Raw genomic sequence first — 21,105 nt, 5'->3', positions numbered from 1 at the left:
CACTTAGGAGAAGCCATCAGTACTTTTATTCATGAACTCCTGTGACTGTTTTAAAACATGAAAAATCTCATTGGAGTATAATCCTTGTTAGAAAGAAACTGCAAGGAGCAAAGTGATTTGTTCAAGAAACGCAGGAGGTGAGGGAGGACACAATTCTACTCCATCCCTCGAATTAGTTCTTTAAAAGACTAAGAATTCTCCAGGGCTGAAGATGGCTGTAACCTATTACAAATAAGAAACACCTAGGGGGCTGGAGAGATGGCTAAGTGGTTAAGAGCACTGACTGCTCTTCCAGAGGACCCAGGTTCAACTCCCAGCACCCACATGGCAGCTCACAACTGTCTGTAACTCCAGTTGCAGGGGACCTGACACCCATGGGAAAAACACCAATGTATATAAAATGAAAATAAATAAATTTTTAAAAAAAAAAAAAAAAAAAAAAAGAAGAAACACCTAGGATACTATTATAGGCCTTCAATAATTTTTCTTAGTAAATATTAACTGTGGGCAGAAAGACCAATTCATGAAGAGAAGCAGCTTGGCCTACTCACTCTAGATTAGAGAACTGACCAAGGAAGGGCAGATTGTCTGAGCTAAGCATAGTTTCACAGTCTGGGAACAAACCATCTCTTTAGACTGCAGATACTTCTGGGTTTACAGGACAAAGGTGTAAGTAAGAACGAACTGTTTGCTTACCAGATGAGTGAGTAGTCACAGAAGATGGCTTCTTCCTTAGGCCTATGACCAAGATCTGCTCCACTATGCACTTACTGGGATAACGGCCTTTCTCATCAGCACACCTGAAACAGGCACAGATGGTATTAGGAAAAGGAGAGGCACGAGGTTTTTAATTGGTCACCAGGTCAGCATCCTTGTGAGTTCTTCCTGTCTGTCTCTATGGAGTCATGGTCCGTAAAGGAGCCATATTCAGTAAGACAAAGAGATGTAGCAGGGACTAGGTAATCAGTGGCCACATCAGTCTCCCTAAACCATTTAAAGGGCACAAAAGACACAGGATGGCTTGGACGTATAACCAAACTTAAAGAAACCAGATATTTAATTAATCGGTGCATGGAAGAATGAAGGTATCAATGAATACTTGAGCTAAGTAGTTTCATTCTGTAGGCAGCTGGAGAAGAGAAAAGAAGAAAAAGAAAAAGCTTCCAGGGTCAGCAATTGAAAATACAATGGCCTTCACCATTTATATAAATAATATCTTCAAGATTTTCTATTAGTAATTAACATGAATGTTTTGGCTACAGGTATGTAAATGTGCCACATGCCCTTATAGGACAGAAGAGAGGGAGGAGGGTCAGAGCTCCTGCAGCTGGAGTTACAGACCACATGGATGTTGGGAAGTGGACTTGGGTCCTCTTCAAGAGCGACCAGGACTCTAACCCACAGACCACCTCTCAATCCGCTAAATAGCAACTTAAAACTTGAGCTATCCATTTACTTGAAGATGCCAGGAGGGTAGCATAATCCGAGAAGAGCCTCACCTGCTGGTCAGAACACCAGAACAGAAGGAAAACCTGCGGTGGGAGAACTGGTTCTGGTGGAGGTACTGGAATGAATGGCCATCATCCAGATACAGCTCGCCCACAGCAGAATCCTGCAGAGTGAACCACAGAGGATCTGCTCAGGGCAATAAATTTATAGAAAAAAAAAGTCATCTTCCAAAGGGAAAGAGTAACATCTGAAACTCAGTGAAACGCCTGAAAAGCTGTACAAAGTTACACACAAGTCCTTACACATTCAACATCCAGTCACTCCCGAGTAGACAACAAAATAATATGAACAGCGAGGTTACATAAGAGGAGCACAAAGAGTTAGACTTTGCTGAAGGAAATTTAGATATGAAGTATGATCAGTAATGGCTTTCATAAAAATACTATCCTAGAATGTAACAGGAAAGTTCACAGAACAGAACTGAAGCTGAAAAATATCACTGTATAGCAGATGAAATCAACTGTCTTTAGAAGCCCTTCCTACTCTAAGGGAAAGGACCGCTTTTGCAGCCACACACTACAGCCCTCCACATGTCAGGTTACTTATTAACAGTATTTGCTGCAGGAGGGGTCTCTAGATTATTGCTGCATTCTGGGACCCCACATGGATATTAGAGCAATATATAGGAAACAAGAATTGTAATTTACTTATTTTACAATATTAATAGAAATAAGCATAACTATAACAAGAATATATGTAATTGGCTCTGTAAGGCACTACGGTAAATGGGTAAGAGATGTGTATAACACAGGCTTCACTTGGCTCAAAAGACAACACTCCCAAGTCATATTCAAGTAGACTTTAGTGATTTGAGCTGTCTGATGAGAATAGAAGTCACTGAATGGGTTAGGGTATACCAAAAGTAATTACGACACATTATTTTATGGCCCTCTTCTGTAGGAGACTGAATCAGAGCCAATTTTCTGGGGAAGGCTGCATAAAAAACGTTCTTCCACTAACAGCCTATGCTGACCTGAGAGATAGACCAAGAAATATATTTGCATCATTCCTGGATCTCAGAGTTCCTACAAATGCCAGGAAAGGCAGACCTCACAGTGATTCAGAAATGATTCAACCTTTAACTTTGAGATAAACACTGGGGGTACTATTTCTTATGAGACTCATTACTTTTTCATACCCTCAAAAGGCCAAGAGATGGGGGGAGGTACCTGGCTTCCCAAATACCTGAGTGCTCAGAGCAACCCTGAGTCCGTATGGGGAGTCAGTCATCCAGCCTGTGGACTTTCCCACACTGGTCTTCATTGGCACCACACTTCCGCCTCGTTGGAACACTGGTATCTGCAACAGAGCAGCACTCTCAGGAATGACACACCCATACAAGGAACTTTATGTCACCATATGAGATCCATACTCTTTACAGACATAGACTCAAGCAAAGAATATTTTTGGACAGAGAAATGGCAAGCATGGGGACTGTGAAATAAAAAGAAAATGGCTCAACTAAAAATGGTCCACTAAAAATTATTTATTTATTATTTATAATTATTGCTTTGTGTGTATATGTGTGTGCAAATTCATGTCATGGCATGTGTGTAAAGGTCAGAAGACAACTTTATGAAGTCAGTCTCTCTTCCCACTTTCATGTGGGTTCTGGGAATTGAATTGAGGTTTCAGACTTGCTTGACAAGCACTTAGCTAACTCACTGGCCCCAAGTCCTCATATTTTAAAATATTGGGACATTATTTACCATCCCTCAATTTATTGTCTATACTTGTCTGTCTTAGCTTGGGTTCTATTGCTGTGATGAAACACTGGCTGAAAGCAACTTATCGGGGAGGGGCTTATATCATCTTACAGCCTACAGTCCCTCATCAGGGGAAGTCAAGACAGGAACCTGTAGACAGGAACTGAAGCAGAGATCATGAAGAAACACTGCTAAGGGCTTGCTTCCAGGAGTGTGTTCATCTACAGTCCTTATACCTCCCAGGATCAACTGCCCTGGGGTGGTACCACCCAGAGTGAGCTGGACCCTCCAGGATCGACATACTATCAAGGAAATGCCACACAGACTTGTTACAGGACAATCTGATGGAGGCAATTCCTCAGCTGAGGTTCCATCTTCCCAGGTGACGCTAGTCTATGTCAAGTTGGCAGAAACTAACTAGCACACTATCCTTGCCTCTTCTTCATTTACATTTTGCTCATCCCATTAGAGGCCCAGAGCTACCCCTAAAAAACTAACTTTTAAACTTGATCAGAAAGGATACTCTAGTTTCGATCTTTAACATCCTTGTCAATAAAACAACAAGCACGTTACTCTAGAGACATGCTGAAGAGTGGACTTCTCTGCTTATGTAAGTGGACCAATAGAGCTTGTGTACACAATGTTCTATGTCTGGGGAGGTGACGTGTGTCCCTTCTCACAGCATCTGAACACTTTCTGTCCCTGCTTGTCAGCAGGATGACTGCTCAATTCTGAGGCTCAGAAGCTGCTTCTGCTACAGAAATCATCAAGGGAATGAGAAGCTCAGAAGCTGCTTCTGCTATAGGAACCATCAAGGGAATGAGAAGGGATGCTAACTGTGGCTGTGGGCATGGCCCACACCTATCAGTCCTTAGCTATGGCTCTCTGTGGAAGAGCCAGGTAGCCTCTTGCCTGTGGTAAGGAGCTGCCCAGGTCACATGAGTGCATGTGTTTTTCTCTGAGTAAAGTCTTAGCAAGGAAGAGAGGACAAGAACACGTGTGATTCAGGGAGAGGGAGGAGTAGTCAAGATGTGCCCCCCGCCCCTGGCTTAATTCACAAGCAGCAAGAAGGAAAGCCAACTCTCGTATTGCTTTCTTTTTATTCCTCCCTTCTTTAAACAAAACAAACAAACAAAACCAAAGAACAAAGTTATGGTGGAATGGGCTGCAGACTCGGAGTTCAGAAAACTTACAGGGGATGAGAGGGATCTGTCTCAGTTCTGCCACAACCTAGTAGTGATTCTGGACAAAAAATTTCTCTTCTGACTATCAGTTTCTTCAAGTGCAAATGAAGGGCATGGTGGTTTGAATAAGAAAGGCCCACACAGGCCCATATATTTGAATATTTAGTCACCAGAGAGTAGGACTGTTTGAAAGAATGAGAAGGATTGGGATGTGGCTTTTTAGGAGAAAGTGTGTCACTGGGGATGGGCTTTGGGATTTCAAAAGCCCTCATCAGGCTTACAGACCAGGATGTAGCTCTCAGCTACTCCTCTAGCACTACGCCTGCCCCTTGCCATGCTCTCTGCAGTGATGATGATGGGCTAAGCCTTTGAAACTGTAAGCAAGCCCCCTATTAAATACTTTCTAGGTCGTGGTGTCTCGTCACAGCAACAGAACAGTGACTAAGACAAAGGGATTAGGGTATAAGATTACTAAGGTCTCTTCTGGGTCTGAAAGTTGATTCTGGAACTAGTTTCTTTATAACAAAACTTTGTTATATGACAATTTGGAGAAATGACATCACTATTCTATTAATCTTTATTCTACAGGGCCTGAGGTCATGCTTGTGATTCAGCAGTGGCCACTTTGATTCTAATTTCTAACTGATGTGTTCTCCTGCCTGGAGGCCCAGAATTGCCCTTCTCACTTTTTGATATTGTATTTGGCATTGCAGCGTCCACTGTTTCTGTTCTCAGTGTTGCTGTTCTTAGACACAATCCTCAATATTCCATGCCATGAGCCAGATTATAGATATATTTTAAGCTCTTTACATATCTTAACAGCTTTATTGGTATAATTCATGTTTCAAAACTTACAGTTGGGGTATACATTCAAACCACTTCGGTATATTCAGTCATGTAACCACAGCCATAATCGATTTTAAAATCCTTTCAACACCTCTGAAAACCACTATATCCTTCAGCAGTCACACTCATTGCTTCCCAAATCCTCTCCCAAGCACAGCCCAAGGCAAACACGAGTGTACTCCATTTTCTTTTATGTACAGGTATATGTTATGCTGAAGTCCCATACACTGAAGTGACTATATCTGGAGTCAGGGTCATAAGGATAAGTCCTGCTATGATAGGAATAGTATCCTCACAAGAATACTTTCTTATTTTATTAGATATATGTATGTGTGTAAATATATATATATATATATGTGTGTGTGTGTGTGTTTTGCCTATATGTATGTATGTGCACCACATGTGCGCCTCCTGTCTATGGTGGCCAGATAAAATGTGTTGGATGGTTGTAGCCACTATATGGGTGTTGGGAAGCAAACCTAGGTCCCCTGCAAGAACAATAGTACTCTTAACCACTGAGCCAACTCTCCAGCCCCATTTACAAGAACATTGTCCCCCTCCTCTCCCCATCCCATTACCCTCTACATGCAGGAGGACCTAAGTCAGCTGGCACTTTGATATAGGACATGTACCTTTAGAACTATGGAAGATATATTTCTGTTGTCTATTACCCATGCTGTATTCTAAACAGACTAACACAGCTAAATAGTCAAAGATAATACTCTGAAAATAACTTACAGTATCCAAGGTTACTGGAATCTTCACAGTACACCCTCCTTTCCACTGTGCAAATGTCTTAGATTCATACCAGACCTAAAAAGTAACAGGCTCTATTGAAAAGAGAGTATGAGCAATCTCTCCCCTGAGAAGCCTGCACTTACCAATGACTATTTCCTTTTGCCCTGCAATAAAGCTGTCTTGCAATCCCAGGAAAAAAGGGAGGGAGGAAGGAAGGAAAAGAAAGTTCAAATAAGTATAATTAAAATTTGTAGGAGAAGTTAGGAAGAACACCCCTCCCTAACCCTGTGTTTTGTGTGTGTGTGTGTGTGTGTTGTGTGTGTGTGTATGCACGCACGCACATATGTACTACTTGATATTGAGCCTAAGGTCTCATGCATTCTAATGAATTTACCGTTGATATGTATTTCCAGGTCTCTTTAATTTTTATAGAACATAGGTCTTACAAAGTTAGCCAGGCTGGCCTTGAATTCACTATGTAGCCCAGGTAGGCCTTTCAGTCCTCATACTAGAATTATGGGCCTGCACCACCAGATCCCCCGTGTTCTTTTAAGAAAATTCCAAAAAAAAAAAAAGAAAATTCCAGGTGGGCAGTGGTGGTGTACACGTTTGATCCCAGCACTTGGGAGGCAGAGGCAGGTGGATCTCTGTGAGTTTGAAGCCAGCCTGGTCTATAGAGCAAGTTCCAGGACAGCCAAGGCTACACAGCAAAACCCTGTCTTAAAGAGAAAAAAGAAAAAGAAAAAAAAAAAAGAAAATTCCAAAGCATGTACAAAGCCCAGTGTTCAATCCTTAGCATAGGATGAACTGGGCATGGTGGTATCTGGGTATGATGGTACTTGGGTATGGTGGCACTTGGGTATGGTGGCACTTGGGTATGGTGGTACTTGGGTATGGTGGCACTTGGGCATGGTGGTACTTGGGCATGGTGGTACTTGGGCATGGTGGTACTTGGGCATGGTGGTACTTGGGTATGGTGGTACTTGGGCAGGGTGGTACTTGGGCATGGTGGTACTTGGGCATGGTGGTACTTGGGTATGGTGGCACTTGGGCATGGTGGCACTTGGGCATGGTGGCACTTGGGTATGGTGGCACTTGGGTATGATGGTGACACTTGGGCATGGTGGTACTTGGGCATGGTGGTACTTGGGCATGGTGGTACTTGGGCATGGTGGTACTTGGGTATGGTGGTACTTGGGCATGGTGGCACTTGGGCATGGTGGCACTTGGGCATGGTGGCACTTGGGCATGGTGGTACTTGGGTATGGTGGTACTTGGGCATGGTGGCACTTGGGCATGGTGGCACTTGGGTATGGTGGTACTTGGGTATGGTGGTACTTGGGCAGGGTGGTACTTGGGTATGGTGGTACTTGGGTATGGTGGTACTTGGGCAGGGTGGTACTTGGGCAGGGTGGTACTTGGGCATGGTAGTACTTGGGCATGGTGGTACTTGGGCATGGTGGTACATGCTTGTGATCCTAGGCAGGGGGATCAGAAGTCCAAGTTCATCTTAAGTTTCAAAGATAGCCTGAGATACATGAGACTACATTTCAAAAAGAAGAGAAAGAGAAGGAAGAGGAAGATGTCACTGAAGGGGTAGGGTTGATGAACTAAAGACCATTCCCTGTCCTGCTATACATTTCAAAGTTACTTACTGAACAACCTACCGCTGTGCTAGGTGCTAGATATGCATGATTGGTAAGAACCTGGTGTGCATGAACAATGAGATGACGCCTCCAGGGTTCTTCTTTTTTCTTTTCCTTTCTTTTTATTTACTCTGTGTCTTTTACACCATGTATCTTCATCCCCTTCATTTTCCTGTCCCTTTGAATTTGCCCTCTACCACTGCACCCCACCCCTGAATAAGACAATATTTAAGATAAAAATGGGAAAAAATTAAAAATCTCATCACAGAAGCTGCAGTGTGGTACAATAGTTCACTGATTCATAAAAACTTCATGCTTGAGCTGGTGAGGTGTTTCAGAAAACAATGGTAAAGATTGGATGCCTGAATTTGCTCCCTAGAACCCACATAGATGGGGAAGGAGAGAATCAACTCCACAGAATAGTCCTATGATCTCTACCTGCAAGCTGTGGAACATGCATCTTCCCCATCACACACAGTAAATAACCCAACTTAACGCTTGTAACCATAAGCAGGATGAAAGAGGAAAAACAAAGGGAAGGGAAGAGGAAAGGAGGGGAGAGGAGGGGAGAGAAGGGGAAGGGACGGGAGGAGAAAGGAAACAGCAAACAAATCAACCACACACAAGGCAGGAGAAAAGAAGAATGTCAGAGAAGAAACAGACCTGGAGGGAAATCCATGCAAACTTGATTACCCCTACAGCATTGCTTTTCTGGGGGTGATTATGAGATTTGGAAACAAGGTCCTAACTCTTACCTGGGAGCCCTAGAAAAGGAAGTTAGTTGTTGAATCACCAAAAAGACTCCCACAAAGTAACTGGGTGGAATAAATCTTCTACCTTAAAGTCACGCCCCCATCTTCATAAGGACTCACTTCTACAAGTCAAAGTGGAAGTACAAACCTCCCTAACATTGTCACCTATTCATCTTCTCCACCTTCCCCAGTTAAGTCTGTCAACTTCAGAGGACAGTCTTGACTGTGGAAAACCTATCATCATCTGAGACAAATTCACAACTGCACGCTGGAGCAATCTCTTTCCCAAGAGAAATGCAGGCATGAGAGCTAGGAGACACAAGATATGTCTGTTATTGCTCTTACCTCATTTGACCCTGGCAGGAATACAGAAGCCATGGTGGTCTGTGGTTCTGTGACTGGATGAACCAATAAAGCACTTCCTAAAAAAATGGAGAGGAGATAAAACTGAGTATCATTATGGGAATCTGAAAGTTCCCTTGGCTTTGTGGAGCACTACTGTGATCTTAGGATCACTGGACTGTGATCTTCTATAAGGCAGAGACTATGTGAACTGAACAAATAATTTACCAGAGAGAAGCACTGGTAGGAGAAGGTCGGGGCTTAAAAAGGTCACAGATTAAACCCACCTGTGGCTGTTATGATATGGGACAGGGACCCTGAAGTATTCTGCTGCATCTTGTGTGTTTATTTGCTCTGGTTTTTGGTTTTGTGAGACAAGGTCTTGCTATGTAGCCAAGACTGACCTGGAACTTGCTTTGCATCCCAGGCTAGCCTTAGGATGATCCTCCTGCAGCCTCTTGGGTGCTAGGGTTACAGGCTGAGCAGCCATTTTCTGCATAGCTACTGGTATGCCAGTAATCAGAAAGTGCCATTGCACCTTCCCAGTGCTTTATCATCTGCTACGAATGCACTGGTTAGAGCGGCCACGGTGTTATCTAGGAGTCTGGTCAGTGCAGTTCTTCAGGCCCTTTTGCTTGGGCAGTTACTATAGTCGGACTTCCTTTAGATGGCCAACTCCCAGATAATAACACAGAGACTATTGATCAGTTATGAAAGCTTGGCCTTAGCTTTTCCCCAACTAATTCATAACTTAAATTAACCCGCTTATATTAATCAACACTCCGCCATGTGGCTTGCTACCTCTCCTCCATACTGTATGTCCAACTTGCTTTAGGTCTTGCTGGTGAATTTCCAGCCTCTCAGATTCTTCCCAAAAGTTCCTCCCTCTCCCTGGAAGTCCTGACTAGCTATTGGCTATTCAGCTCTTTATTAAACCAATCAGAAGGTGCCTTGGCAGAGACACATCTTCACAGTGTACACATCTTCACAGTTGTTCTCCAACAGTTACCATTGTAGATCTGTACTTCTTTTATGGATAGCCTGGAGTTTGCTTTCATATTGATGTCACACATGTGTAAAAGCATCTACTAATTAATTCATGTGAAAGACTTATTTATAGGATCTCACTATGTAACCCAGGCACCTTGAACCCATGATCCTCTTGCCTTAGTATTGTGAGTGTTGGGATTATAGGCATGTACTGCTGTGTCTATCTTGAACTGTTTCTTCTAGTTAATAAAGATTTATTTACTGAGTTCCAGGCACCATGCTAGGCTTTGGAGACATAGGAGTAAAGAAAACAAACATGGTTCCAACCTTCATGGAGTTTGTAGTAAGTGAAGAAGACAGATATTAAAAAGTTATTACAAATAAATTAGGGTTAAAACAAATACTGAAATAGGAAAAAGTACAAAGAAAAACAAAATATACATAAGATTTTGAGTGGGGAGGATAAAACTAAGGTATAAGGAGGTAAGGAATGATGAAAGACCTTTCTCCAAGGCAGGGACTGTTAAGCTGATGCCTCGTGCACTGGGGACTGATCACAGAGCCTCGTGCACATTACACAAGAGCATTCCCTGAACGATATCTTCAAGGGCTCCTGTTACTATAATCGTTATTATCAGCATCATTATTATTATTTACATTTGGAGGTTCCCACTGTTTAGAACAATTCATTCTTTGGGTCTCAATATTTAGTCTTGTTTCTTGAGCTCCATTCTTAATACAAACAACCTTCCATGTTTCACATTTCACAGTTCATTCTCAATAAAGAAGCCTAGCTAGGCATGGTAGGTATACGCCTGTGAATTCAGCAATCTGGACACTGATGAGGTCTACTATTACACATGACACAGGTTCCTTGGTGTCTTTACTACGGCCACCTGATCTACCTCTCATACTTCCCTTTTCATAGCAATCTCACCAGGCTTTGGGGGAGTGGATCCCAAGCAAACCATCAAATCATACCCACCAATATTATGTATTTATTTGGCATTAATAAGAACTATATTGTCAGGGCTACATTACAACAAAAGCCATGGTCTTACTATCTGGTGAAGGAGGGCTGGGGGTGTAGCTGATTTGGTAGAGTACTTGTCTAGTATGCATGAGGCTCCAGGTTCAGTCTCCAGCACCATGTGTAATGAGGCAAGCCTGTACTTGGGATCAGTTCATCCTTAGATACAGAGTAAGTTCCAGGTCAGCCTGGGCTAAATAAGATCCTGTTTTTATTGTCGTCTTTCTTGGGCTTAGGGTATTCTCACTAGAAAATATAATAATGAAAGCATAGTTATAGAATCTATCACAACTATAATTAACTGATAAATGCTTACCTAGCATATATTCATTATCCACACCAAAAGTCTCTACATCATCAGGGAACTCAACCCACAGAGGCCTGGGGAAAGAAAACAGAATTCACATTTTAAAATATCATTATGTTTTTATTATTCTTGGTGCTAAGTGTTTTATTAGATTTTTATATTTTTAGTGTTGTAACTCTCTGAAAGGAGATGGAAAGTGCCAAAGAGCCAGTATTCTTTTTCATATGACCAAAGAGCTTATGAGCAGTTGCTATGGTTACTTTATATTTATTATGTGAAAGAGCTTTCTACCAACCTGAATATCCTAATAGGATATTGAGAATTTCATTATGTGTTGCTTTCCTATCTGACTGTTGAGTAACTATCACTCTAACAGGCAAAAACTAAGGCAAGTCTAAATGCCCAATTTCTTCGTTGTAAAATAAATGCAAAAAATAATATTTTATTATAATGATAATTCTGTGCCATTTCTTGCAGTCACTGACTTTTATGTATCATTTAATCATTATTTATTTAGATGAAAGGAACTATTTTTCAAGTTGCTTTCAAGTTGGTAACACTTTGGGTGAGGGTGAGAACCTGCCAAAATTTTAAAATAGTTATTGTTTAATAGAACTCATCTAGGAATCACTTAGGCTCATAAAACAACAAAACTTTCAATATCTGTGTCTAGATAGCAACTTAGTGGTTCTAACAATCTTTAATTTGTGAGAATGATTTAATTTAGTTGTGTGTGTGTGTGTGTGTGTGTGTGTGTGTACCATTTGGTACAAGTGCTCTCAGGGGCCAAAAGCAGGCCCTGGGGCCCTTGGAGCTGGACATCGATGCTGGAAACCAAACTTAGGTCCTTTACAAGAACAGCAAGCACTTTTAACTGCTGCGCCATCTGTCCAGCCCCAAGGAAAATAATTTTTTTAAGATTTATTTATTTATTATGTATACAACATTCTGCCTTGATTTATGCCCGCAGATGAGGGCGCCAGATCTCAGTACAGATGGTTGTGAGCCACCATGTGGTTGCTGGGAACTGAACTCAGGACCTTTGAAAGAGCAGCCAATGCTCTTAATCTCTGAGCCATCTCTCCAGCCCCCGAAAAGATACTTTTTTAATTGACAAAAATTTTTTAGAGTTTTAAATTTATTTTATGCCTATGAGTGTTTTGCTTGCAAGTACATGAGTACATACATACATATGTATGTGTGGTACCTGCAGGTGTCTGAAGAGGGCATTGGATCCCTCAGAACTGGAGTTACAGGCAGTTGTAAGGCACCATGTAGGTGCTGGGAATTGAACCCAGGTCCTCAGTAAGAACAATAACTGCTTACCAGGAGTCAACTCTCCAGCCCAGTATTTTTTTAAATAAATGAAACTTGCTATTTCTTTACCCAGGCTTTGCACGATACATTTTGTTTCTACAGAATGGTAGCAAAGCAAGTGTCTCTAACTCTGGCTAATGGTTAGAATCACCAGGAAATGTCTGGTCTGAAGCAAATATAGGAACTGCTGACTCTGAACTCTGTGCAAGTTTTTCTCTTACCTAGAAAGTTAATAGAATTTATATGCTAGAAAAAAATTCCCACCTCAAGTTCAACCCTGTGGGTAAGATCAAGCCTCAGATGGCAGGGAAATTATTTTTCATGAGAGGAGGTTTATACGTAAATGTTAAAGTTATTTACTGTAAACTCATTTCTTTATTCTTTACATTGCCATCTCTCAGCAAATACCAATACTCCAATCATAAATAGAGGATCTAGTCAGCAGCGTCTGTGGTTCAACAGGCAGCACTCTGTGCACAACAGGCAGCACTCTGTGCACAACAGGCAGCACCCTGTGCACAACAGGCAGCACCTCCCACACAACAGCCAGCACCCCATGCACAACAGGCAGCACCCTGTGCACAACAGGCAGCACCCCGTGCACAACAGGCAGCACCCCGTGCACAACAGGCAGCACCCCATGCACAACAGGCAGCACCCCGTGCACAACAGGCAGCACCCCGTGCACAACAGGCAGCACCCCGTGCACAACAGGCAGCACCCTATGCACAACAGCCAGCACCTGTGCACAGCAGCCAGCACCCCATGCACAACAGCCAGCACCCCATGCACAACAGCCAGCACCCTGTGTACAACAGCCAGCATCCTGCACAACAGGCAGTACCCCGTGCACAACACCAGCATCCCACACAATAGCCAGCACCCTGTGAACAACAGGCAGCACACCATGCTCAATAGTCAGCACCCGTGCACAACAGGTGGCACCCTGTGCATAACAGCCAGCACCCTGCACAACAAGCAGCACCTGTGCACAACAGCCAGCACCCCATGCACAACAGCCAGCACCCTGCACAACAAGCAGCACCTGTGCACAGCAGCCAGCACCCCATGCACAACAGCCAGCACCCCATGCACAACAGCCAGCACCCCATGCACAACAGCAAGCACCCCATGCACAACAGCCAGCACCCCATGCACAACAGCCAGCACCCCATGCACAACAGCCAGCACCCTGCACAACAAGCAGCACCTGTGCACAACAGCCAGCACCCCATGCACAACAGCCAGCACCCCGTGCACAACAGCCAGCACCCCGTGCACAACAGCCAGCACCCCGTGCACAACAGCCAGCACCCCGTGCACAACAGGCAGTGGAGCTGGTTGAAACTTGAGTAAACACATGGCTTTTGTTCTCCCTTTCCAGTTCCTTATCACTGGGGATCCGTTGGTAGGTTGTTGGAGCCCCTAAATAGAGGATGCTCTTTTTACCTCATGACAGGGTCAGAAGACATGTGGACTTGGTAGAACAGAGAATACAGATAGGGTAGGAGGGTGTAGCGCTCTCTGATGGCTTCCCGGATCAGTTGGGTGTATTCCTCCCCAAACAGCCAGGGTTCTCGCCGCTTGGTGTTCATGGTGGCATGGCCACGGAAGAAGGGCTGATAAGCTCCAGCCTGGTACCAACGCACCAGCAGCTCTGCCTCAGGATTGCCAATGAAGCCACCCACATCAGCTGGTTAGACAGAAAGACCGGATAAGAAACTAGACTTGGAATAAATGATATGCTAAGGTGAAATAAGGTCTTGAAAACTGAGAGGAGATGCTCTAGGTGCACACTCAACACAACAGGCAAACCTATGGCCTCAAATAGGGAAGTTTGAGCCACAAAAAAAAAAAGTCCATGCAGGAATCTGGAAGAATGCTCTACATTTTGTTTCCTTTTTTCTTTTTGTAGAAAAGCCACAGGCTTTTCTGGTAAGAGCAGCTGTCCTGTGTGTTCTGGATCCTCCATTACCCACAAATTGTGTGATGTCTCCCTGATTAGGTGTGTGTCTGAAAGCAAAGACTAAAACCATACCAACCCCTGAAAGGCAGATCATTAGCCGTGAAGGTTTAGGTAGAATTTCATGCTCACCCCTTGAGTAGGACATGTATTTCTTGCATGTGGACCAATGTCACAAAGACACACGTATCAAAAAAGTGATAGTAATTTGTTTTTATTCTTGTAGAGAATAAAAAGTATTCGGAATTCAGACCTGCAGCTAGGACGGCAGCCAGTGTATACCGAGACCTTCACAGTTAGGACTGCAGTCAGTGTATACCGAGACCTTCATACTGGTTCACTTATCTGCACTGAATTCCCAGGACGAAATTCTCAGACATGTATTTGAATTAGATCCATCTTTTCCAAGAGCACATCTTTTGTGTGTGTGTGTGTGTGTGTGTGTGTGTGTGCGCATGTGTATGTGTGTATTCACGTGTGAGAAGATATATGTGCATGTAGAGGCCACAATCTGACTTCAGTGTCTTCCTCAATCACTTTCCACTTTATTTTTGGCTAGATTGGCAATCAACAAGGACCCTCCTACCACAGCCTCCCCAGCCCTGGGGTACAGGCATGTGCCGCTGTGCCTAGCTCTTGTACATGGGTGCTGGGGTTCTGAACTTACTTAGGTCCCCATGTTTGTGTAGCAACCACTTCACTGACTGAGCCATTTCCACAGTCATGTATTTTTTCAGACAGGGTCTTACATAGCTGGGTCTGACCTCAGTCTTACTACTAGCTAAGGACAACCCTGAACCTTTGATCCTTCTATTTCCATGTCCTAGTTACAGAATCTTAGGTCTGTGTGACCATACTTGTTTTTTTGTGGGACTGGGGATCAAACAGAGGCCTTCTTGCAAGCTAGGCAAGCACTGTACCAACTGAGCACATTTTATGAAGAAAACAGTTAATTATGTCACAGAATCTTACATCTGCTGAGCAGAAGCGTTTCTGTGAGGCTGGCTCTCTTCATCCCTCGGCTACGCTGCTGCCCATCACACCCACGGCCTTGAGCACACCAGGCTAGCACTCTCCTGCACTGGCTTTTGTTTTGCTAAGTTGTTTGCAGTGCTTTCCTTCTTTCTATTTTCAAGAAGAAAAGTGTGCTTCTGGAACATTCAGTTACTGGGTCTCTGGAGGTAGTGCTGTGGGAACGAGGGATGAAAACAGATGCCTCATCCACTACCTGACTTCCTGTCCTCAATTCAGACAAAATACATGTAAGACTTTTATTGCCGGGTGGTGTTGGCGCACGCCTTTAATCCCAGCACTAGGGAGGCAGAGGCAGGCGGATCTCTGTGAGTTCGAGGCCAGCCTGGTCTACAAAGGGAGTTCCAGGACAGGCTCCAAAGCTACAGAGAAACCCTGTCTAGAAAAACAAAACAAAACGACAACAACAACAAAAAGACTTTTATTTATTTATTTATGAGATAGGGTCTCTCTGTGTAGTGCTAACTGTCCTGAAGTTTGCTCTGTAGACCAGATTGGTCTGAACTCACAAAGACCCTCTTACCCCTGCCTCTAGAGCACATAAATTTTGGTAAATTTTGAAGCAACCCTTTCGCTCTCCCCCCCATTTTCTTTCCTGCATTCATCCTTGTTCCAAACAGCTAATGAGCACTGAGGACTCACTCCTCATTTCTTCCTACTCAAAACCTCAAGCCAGGAACCAACTTACCTCCACAGAAGGAGATCCCCGAGACACTAAGGGTGAGTAACATCGGGATGGAAATTTTCAGATAGTTCCATTCTGCTGTGTTGTCTCCTGTCCAGACTGCACCTTATATCGCCCATAACAAGGCACGAAAATACACACAAATCATACAATGTACTCCATTTCATTTATATTCCATATTATTATTATTTATTTTTTAAGACATGATTTCTCTGTAGCTTTGGAGCCTGTCCTGGAACTAGCTCTTGTAGACTAGGCTGACCTCGAACTCACAGAGATCTGCCTGTCTCTGCCTCCCGAGTGCTGGGATTAAAGGTGTGTGCCACCATTACCCAGTTTACATCCCATATTTGTAAAAGACAAAAATAATAAAATGGAAAACAGATTTTCCACCTTAAAAAATTTTGATCATTCTATTAAAAGTATCACTTTTCTAATGTGAAAAGTTATTAAGGTTCATAAAACACAGGGCAGTGGTGGCAAATGTCTTAATCCCAGCACTCGGAAGGCACAGGCAGGAAGATCTCTGAGTTCAAGCCCTGCCTGGTCTACAGAGTGAGTTCCAGGACAGTGAGCACTACACAGAGAAACCCTGTCTCAAAAATGAAAACAAGATCAAAATAAATAAACAAACAAAAGTAAATACTCTGGGTTTCTTGTCTCACTTGATTATTACAACAATCCTTCCAGGCAAACAATATTATTAGCTTTGTTTTATAGATCAGGGGATATGGTAAACCATATTCTACCCTAGTGATATAGCTGTTAAGTAGATTTAGGCAAGAAGTCAGACTGTTAAAGCAAAGTTACAGTTGATAAGAGTTTATGATAACAGATTATATATCTCTGAGGAGATACATAAGAGGAAAAATCATCTTATTTTACAACATCTTTACTTTTACCAAAATGGTTTCAGTAGATATTTTTGTTTTAATCTTCTGTAGAAATGTCAAGCTGGCCTATAGGCAGAGAAAAATATTTTTAAATTCTTATGTACATTGGTGTTTTGCCTGCATGTATGTCTGTCTGAAGGCATTGGGTCCCTTGGAACAGTTGTGAGCTGCCATGTGGGTGTTGGGAATTGAATACAGGTCCTCTGGAAGAATAGTAGAGCTCTTAACCACTGAGTAACCTCTCCAGCCTGAGAGAAATATTTTCAAGGGATTTTGTTTTTTAAACAGCTTTCTAGTAATTTTTCCTTGGCATCAATTGAGCTCTGGCTGTATCTACACAGTGATTTTGAAACTGTGGCAACATTTTCATCAAAAAAGCTCATGTAGACACACAGTGCGTCACGGCTAACACGGTTGTGTAGCCACACATTCTTTACAGCAAGTGGTCAAGCATGCGGCTAGAAAAGGCCATGTTCTCCTCAATACACACGGAGGCAAATAATCACACCGAGTACTGCAGACTAGGAAGTGACCCAGAACCTAAGCGCTCAAAGATAACATAAACTGCAAGGGCATGGCAGCACACATTTGCAGTTCCAGCACTGGGGACAGAGAGGTGTGAGGACTGCTGCGGGTGCAAGGCCAGCCTGAGCTACATAGTGAGACCCTGTATCAAAAGCTCCAAAAGAAAAAGAAACATTAACAACCATATGTCTTGTTATCTTTTTAAACTGCTGCCTATCAACTTTTTTTTTTTATTAATTCTCTCCCTCTATAATTTCCCCTGCAGTTTCTTTTTCATTGAGATAGGAACTCACTATGTAGACTGGGTTGTGGGAGTTGGTTCTCTCCTTTCACCATGTGGGTCCCTGGGATTGAACTCAGGTCATTAGGCTTGGTAGCAAGTGCTTTAACCCTGTGAGCCATCTTGCTGGCCCTTATTCATTCATTCATTCATTCATTCATTCATGTATGTATGTATTTATTTTTGAGACTGAATCTCCTGTATCTTAGGCTGGTTTCAAACTTCCTATGTGGCCTATGATGACCTTGAACTCCTGATCCTCCTGCTTCCACTCCCAAGTGCCTGGATTACAGGCTTAAATTTTCCTATATTTTTACTGAAGTCTTTTTACTGATTGAAAATACTACATTTACATTTTTAATAATTGGGATAATGAATATCACTCAGGCAAGCTTTCTTTTTTAGCTTACATAATGTTACAAACCTATTCTCATGCAATTAAAACTACCACTTTAAGGAAGGAGAGAACTAACCACTCCAGGTTATCCTCTGACCTCTAGACTGGTGGCATGCGTCATACCCCCTAAAATAAATGAAAATCCATTTAAACTATAATTTTAAACTGCCTCATGATAGTTTGTCCCGTGGATAACCCACACTTTTGTGACCCTTCTTTTACTGTTACAGAGGTAGACTTTTCTTTTGGCCTCAAGGTCTAATGCTATGATGAGCATTTCTGTTGTTACTATTCTGTCCTTTGGCTGAAGAACACAGGAGCTAGTCTTGGGAGGTGGAGTGAGAGACCTAAAGAGGTCTACGATTCAACAAAGGCAAGGTTCTTTACGATAGGACCTATGTTCTCAATTACTTATGCAAGGAAAGGGCCTTAAAATAGCCTTTCTGCCACAGAGTGGTTAAGTTGAACTGATCTGTATCAGCTGCAAACCAGATTCAGTCATAGATGACCCTGACAACAAGCACGCAGCCAGGCCTATTTTAAGCCACACTGCTAAGTGGAACAGCTGGCTGAGCCGTATGTTAGAGATATGTTTCCCTGGTTTTCCACAAGTCAAAAAGATAGGATCAGATTACTATGCCAGAAAACTGAATACTCTGAAGTCACTCTCTCAACAAGTAAGTGACCATTTCTTCAGTAGGAAAAACTACTAAACTTGATGAAAATTGGCTTTTGGGGTAGGGGAGGGAGACAGGGTCTCATGAAGCCCAAGATGACCTTGGAAAATGACCATGAGCTTCTGTTCCCCCACCTCCATCTCTTGAGTGCTAAGATTACAAACATACACCACTTTGCCTGGGTTTATATGGCGCTGAGCATTAAACCCAGGGCCCCTCACCTACTAGGCTGTCAACTCTACCAACTGAGGGACCTACAGACCATTTATTCATAGTATAAAATACACATGTCAGAGCACATCAGGTTCTACACTGTAAGCTATAAGGCTATTGAAGAGGAACACAGTGGCAGCAGGTAGCATATACCATAAACGGTGCTCAGAAGAAAAGGATGGGTAGCTACCTTGTGTTTTATAATGTGAGTAATTTCTTACCATACTTTTGTGATCCAGCGAAGAAAGAACGTGAAAGGACAAAGGGTCTCTCCTTCCCTTTCGATCGCTGTATCAATCCTTCTGCAGTAGCCATTTGCTGTAAGTCAGTGGAGAACATTAGAAAGAGGAGTCAGGGTGAGGGCATCCTGCCAACATTCTCAATAGACTACTCCCATGAGAAAAGTTACCGTTGGAGGGACTAGGAAAAGGGAAATAATAAACTCATAAGTCTATTCGATGATACAATGAATGATACCAGTTTGCCTGGAAAAGATGGAAACATTTATTTGGTTAGCAATGCCAGTGAAATAAACAGGAATGGGGATGTGGGCGAGTAGAAGAGTGGCTACCCAGCATGCCTGAGGCCCAAGGTTCGGTCCCCAGCACTGCAGAAAACAAATACACAACACAACGAAAACCCAAGACATCATTTATTCAGTGGTACTCTTGGTAGGCATTTTATAATACATCTCCTTACAATATACATAATAATCTGTGAGTCAAATGATTTTCATTGATCAAAAAAATAAGTTCAGAGAGGTTAAGTGTCCACTTCAGCCTGCATAAAAAATTCCCTAAGGCAGTTAGCAACTAAAGCAAAAAGCTGACCAAGAAAAAAACATGTACTACTTGAAAAAGGCTATATATCCAGCCCAGCAGCTCCCATAGAAAATAGCAACTGTGGGAACCTGTAGGCACGCAGTCTTACTCTAAAAATGACAAAGACTCACAAATATAAGTTAGGGTAAGTGATTCTCTCTTTTTTTTAAATATTTATTTATTTATTATGTATACAATATTCTGTTTGTGTGCATGTCTGTAGGCCAGAAGAGGGCACCAGACCTCTTTACAGATGGTTGTGAGCCACCATGTGGCTGCCGGGAATTGAACTCAGGACCTTTGGAAGAGCAGGCAATGCTCTTAACCTCTGAGCCATCTCTCCAGCCCCAGGTAAGTGATTCTCAATCTTTGGATATGATTAGCAGAGAGAGGACAATTCTACCACCTTTATTCAGAAGGCTAAGCAAAGTAGGAAAGTTTACACATCTTAAAAGTACACTGTGGTGGTTTTAATGAGAACGGCTCATATATTTGAATATTTGGTCCCCAGTTGGAGGAACTATTTGGGAAGGCTTAGTAGGTGTGACCTTGTGACCTTGTTGGAGGTGGTGTGTCACCAGGGGGAGGCTTTGAGGTTTCAAAACTTGTGCTATTCCCAGAGTGCCTCCCTCTTAAAGCTTTGTGGTTATGGATCAGGATATGAGTTCTCAGCTGATCCTCTGCTATGCCACCATGGTCTCTAGCTTTCTGAAATCCATAAGGTAAATTAAATGCTTTCATTTATAAGTTATATTGGCCATGGTGTCTTATCACTGCAATAGAAACTAAGACATATACTTATTAAAATATAAATCTATTATGTTAAGTCTTGCTCTCCTGGTGTGAATGTTAGGGGATAAATATGTGTATATATGTGTAATACACACACACACACACACACACACACACATATATATATTTGTTGTTTGATTTTTTTAAAACTTTTTTTAGATTTTTTTCTTTTATATGTAGGTGTTTTCCCATATGTCTGTGTATTATATGCACATACTGCTCAAGGAGGTCAGAAGAGAACTTTGGAGCCTCTGGAACAGGAATTATAGATGGTTGTTAGCTACCAGGTGGATGCTGGGGATTGAACCACTTAACCATCTCTCTAGCCCCTTTAAAAATATTTTTAAAATTTAAGTATATGTGAGTCCCTGTGTAGGTGCCTCTGAAGGCCAGAATAAAGTGTTGGATCCTCTGGAGCTGTAGTTACAGGCTGTTGTGAGCTTCCCAATATAGGTGCTGG

The 21,105-nt window shown here is 42.7% G+C and overlaps 1 protein-coding gene across 2 annotated transcripts in view; it reads right to left on the bottom strand.

The window, feature by feature from the left end:
• The window catches only part of Ganc (glucosidase alpha, neutral C), a 56,075-nt gene that overhangs the window by 1,958 nt on the left and 33,012 nt on the right, over positions 1 to 21,105 (bottom strand). For both annotated transcript variants that reach the window (XM_041678791.1, XM_041678790.1), the window contains exons 15-23: positions 19,254 to 19,350; positions 16,051 to 16,152; positions 13,817 to 14,060; positions 11,060 to 11,124; positions 8,727 to 8,803; positions 5,984 to 6,058; positions 2,695 to 2,808; positions 1,500 to 1,612; positions 697 to 800 (exon numbers count right to left, since the gene is read on the bottom strand). In XM_041678791.1, the coding sequence (XP_041534725.1) occupies positions 697 to 800; positions 1,500 to 1,612; positions 2,695 to 2,808; positions 5,984 to 6,058; positions 8,727 to 8,803; positions 11,060 to 11,124; positions 13,817 to 14,060; positions 16,051 to 16,152; positions 19,254 to 19,350 (991 nt within the window). The remainder of the gene's footprint in view (positions 1 to 696; positions 801 to 1,499; positions 1,613 to 2,694; positions 2,809 to 5,983; positions 6,059 to 8,726; positions 8,804 to 11,059; positions 11,125 to 13,816; positions 14,061 to 16,050; positions 16,153 to 19,253; positions 19,351 to 21,105) is intronic.

This window comes from Microtus oregoni, unplaced genomic scaffold (genome assembly GCF_018167655.1).
Source record: "Microtus oregoni isolate MIOR12 unplaced genomic scaffold, Mior012 000031F_ref0000149, whole genome shotgun sequence".
Classification (NCBI taxonomy): domain Eukaryota; kingdom Metazoa; phylum Chordata; class Mammalia; order Rodentia; family Cricetidae; genus Microtus; species Microtus oregoni.
This window is presented reverse-complemented; position numbering and strand designations above follow the sequence as displayed.